This window comes from Dendropsophus ebraccatus, chromosome 6 (genome assembly GCF_027789765.1).
Source record: "Dendropsophus ebraccatus isolate aDenEbr1 chromosome 6, aDenEbr1.pat, whole genome shotgun sequence".
Taxonomy (NCBI): domain Eukaryota; kingdom Metazoa; phylum Chordata; class Amphibia; order Anura; family Hylidae; genus Dendropsophus; species Dendropsophus ebraccatus.
In genome coordinates this window covers 5,919,024-5,922,795 of record NC_091459.1, presented here as the reverse complement: position 1 = coordinate 5,922,795, position 3,772 = coordinate 5,919,024, and the positions used below count along the sequence as shown (strand labels likewise).

The following is a 3,772-nucleotide window of genomic DNA, read 5'->3' as shown; positions in this document are numbered from 1 at the left end:
ATTTATTATAGGGCCTTGCTAGGACTTGGGGTAGATCAGTGCTATCCATTTTTAGGCTATGCTGGGACCATATTACCTTAAAGTTTTAAAATGTTATTATCCATTTAAGCTTATGGTAGTAACTCCATATTTTAGAGTACAGTACATTGATTGCCATCTAACTTTCAGCAGGCGGCAGGTGAGAGAGTAACAATGAAGCATGGCTTACCTCACCCCGTACCCGTGATGTACCACCTGACCGGCCCCAGGACCCCGCCGGAAGGCGTTTTCCCCTGAGTTGTGATGACAGCGTGACTCGGGGAAAATGCCCAATCCAGGTTGATGGACAGCCGATTCGACAAGTCAGTGACTGGGGCGGCGTCCTACCCATCACTGATTGGCTTAATGGCCAGTAGATCTGCTGGGTCGTGACGTCAAGCGCCGGAGATCACGGAGCTTGGCCAGACTTCTTTAAACTTGCCAGCACAGACAGGTGGTGTTGACTACAGAGCTGGTGCGGCAGGATAGTGGTAAAGAAGATGGCCTCAAGTTTAGTCTACTCAATCTGCCACTGGTGCCGCTGCAATACTTTGAGATACCAGTTTAGCCTTTGGTTATATTATGGACCTTCTTGAGGTATGAAGGATCAGGCTTGTAATATTATATTAGAACCATTGACAAGGTATTCAGTGGCTCCATGAAGTGAAGCAGTACAATAAGAATCGGGATGGCAGCCACACCTTTTATATTTATTACACATTATTCATGGTTTCTGCTTACTTGTTGAGTGGCCGTTCTTCACCGTAGACAGGGTTTACTCCCAGAGGCAGAAATAAGCTTGCTGCTTGGATAGCTGAGCATGATGCATGGTCCACTGAGTGTGCGGAGGGTCGGAGAGCGCACAGCACCACCTCCACCAGTCAGAGTAGTACGGAGCCACTTCAGACCTATGAAAACGATTGTGCAGCTGATATCAATAGAGGATGCTACACATGATACTTGGTTGTGCTGATCTATAAGAGAGGCAGCCCTTCCATCCATCCTCATCCCTGGTTGATAGGGGGTGTCCTGAGAAGGGGATCCATGAATGACATTGATATATTCTAATAGGATAAATGGATTGGGGGGGGGGGGGTAGTTTGAGGTTGGTTTATAAGGTGGTTGGTTTATAAGGATTTCTGGAACGGCTTCTATGAAGAACTGCTCTGTTAATCTACAAGTAAAGATGTGTTTGTGATTGTCATTGGGATTGCAGATTTCCTATTCAATAAAATGTTAGAATACCTAAAAAAAAACACAATAAATTTAAATTTGGCGTACCAAGGAAACAATGCAATTCACAGGTGCACTATATGGCTAGGTTCATGCTATGTAAAAAAATTAGGGCAGTCTTTAATAATAGCGGCCGTCATAGTGCAAATAATGTCCTTTGTCTTTTAGCGTTATTTTTAAATAACAGACATTACTTGTTGCCATTGTTGTAATAGACAGATGTCATTTTTACGTAGCTTGTTTTGTGGTAGTTTTGGGTAAAGAAGAAGCCTGCAGCAATAGAGCAAGGAGAGCTCCTCTGGCATCACTGAGGGTCGGCCATATGATAATCCACCCCGGAGCAGCCTTCTCCACTGAATACTCAGCATCTGCTTCTCTCCTCTGTACTGGATAAGTCCAGAAGTCTACGAAGACTGTGGTATTTTTGTCAAAGCTGACAGCTGCATTTAAATGGCTATAAACAAGCCATCCTTGGTGTCTAGTGGTCTGCTTTTTAGACAGACGGGCTTCAGCGTCACAATAGCGCTGATCCCAGGTCGGCACTCCATTACTCTGGGCTAAAGTAGTCCATTGGTGTGCCTGTGTATGTGTGTTTGCCTGTGTGTGTGCCTGTGTGTGTATGTGTGTGTTTGCCTGTTTGTGTGTGACTGTGTGTGTGCCTGTTTGCTTGTGTTTGCCTTTGTTTGTGTCTGTGTGTCTGTCTGTGTGTGCGTGCCTGTGTGTGTGCCTGTGTATGTTCCTGTGTAAGTGTTTGTTTTCCTCGGTGTATCTGTGCGTGTGTTTGCCTGTGTTTGTGTCTGTGTGTTTGCCTGTGTGTGTGTCTGTGCCTGTGTGTGTCTGTGTGTTCCTGTGTGTGTGTATGTCTGTGTGTGTGCCTGTGTATGTCTTTGTGTCTGTGTGTGTGCCTGTGTGTTTCTGTGTGTGTGTGTGTGTGTCTGTGTGTGAGTCTGTGTTTGCCTGTGTGTGTTCCTGAGTGTGTGTGTGTGTGTTTGTGTGTGTGTAATCACAATTTCTCCCCTGATCTACACTAGATATACAAAGTTGCTTTATTACATATGTTTAGTTTAGTAACTGTTCTAAAATAGTTTGGATAAGGAGAATAAAAACTCTGTTCACATTGCTGGCCAAGTACAAGAAGACAATGCACACTCTTATTTCTTACCTTACGATTGATTTGGAAATACATAAATAGTGAACATCTTACTTAGAGTTCAGTTCTATCAGATGATAAGAATGAAGACTTAACAATGGGAAGAATACAAAGTAGCCGATTGCATCCAGCTGTCTTACTGCAACAAACAAATATACATCGCTAGAACTTGAGCTGAATACTACAAGGTTAGGCAAAGTCATTTAATTTTAAGTATTCAATGAGTGAACAAGTAAAATGAAGAGTTCAGGCCGTATATTATGCAGAATAATTATATCATTATCATTAAAGTCTTTTTTTTTCCCCTGAGGGCTTTTCATGGAAAAGATAACAGGGTATCATTAGAATTGCTGCGCTAATGTTAGCGATAAAGGAAAGGATTGAAGCTTCCACTGTCTTAAACAATGTAAATTGATTACTGTTGACTTCCTCTGACTGAATCCTCTGAAGTCTGCAAGATGTTCAGTCCAATACTCCTGCATGTGTGCTCCCTGATATGAAGGGGTTAACCTCTAGCGATGCCAAGGCATTTAGGCTTTTCTGTTACAGCCCTATGATATTTAGTAACCACAGTAGAATTAAAAAAAAAAAAAAATCTGACAAAAGATAAAATGAATATTTTGAAACACACTTTATTGCAACAAATAATTAAAAATAGTACATCTGTGAGAATTGAAAAGTGCATATAAGAACTATCGAGAAATCACGACCCAAGCAAATAATTTACAATTTCAACTAAAAGTTTTATTAAACAACTCCAAATTAACATTAGTATTCACCATAACTGTGAGTGGTATTTACAGTCTTCGGTTCCTGTGGTAAAGGCTTTGTATTTTTTGGGATTTAAGGAGTAGGAAAATAAAGGATCAAACGGTAGGGAGAGATTGGTGAAGGCTAACAAGACGTGAAGGTTTTCCAGAAGAAGTTCTTGCATCCAGCTTTGCGTTCTCTTGGTGCCAGAGCTGGACTGGAGTTTGCAGACCTTTCTAGTTCCAATCTTACTTCATCTTGCTCAGCACCTCTGGGCAGGTCGTCTGATTCCAAGGCTTCATTCTCTGTCTGTGATGGTTCTGATAGCAACTCTGCCAAAAAGTATTTGGCCAATTCCTAGAAAGAAAATTATAAATTAAATTGTAGAAGTTTAATTTATCAACTGTATCAGAGCAAAGTGAAAGGTGGTTCTAGAGTATCAATGGGTCGGTGGTCTCATCTACTCTTTACTGTATTATATAAATAAGCAAAATAAATAAACAGTAGGAGCTTTTACCATGTGCTGCAACTTTTTCTCGTTCTATCTTTTAGTCAACATTACAACTTTTTTACTTATTTATTTATTAATTCATTAATTATTTTAACTTCTCTTGTCCTACC

The 3,772-nt window shown here is 41.0% G+C and overlaps 1 protein-coding gene across 1 annotated transcript in view; it reads right to left on the bottom strand.

The window, feature by feature from the left end:
* Window positions 1-3,123: 3,123 nt before the first annotated feature.
* The window catches only part of SST (somatostatin), a 1,440-nt gene continuing 791 nt past the window's right edge, over window positions 3,124-3,772 (bottom strand). Inside the window, exon 2 of the mRNA XM_069973379.1 lies at window positions 3,124-3,508. Within this exon, the coding sequence (XP_069829480.1) occupies window positions 3,296-3,508 (213 nt within the window). The 3' untranslated portion in view covers window positions 3,124-3,295. The remainder of the gene's footprint in view (window positions 3,509-3,772) is intronic.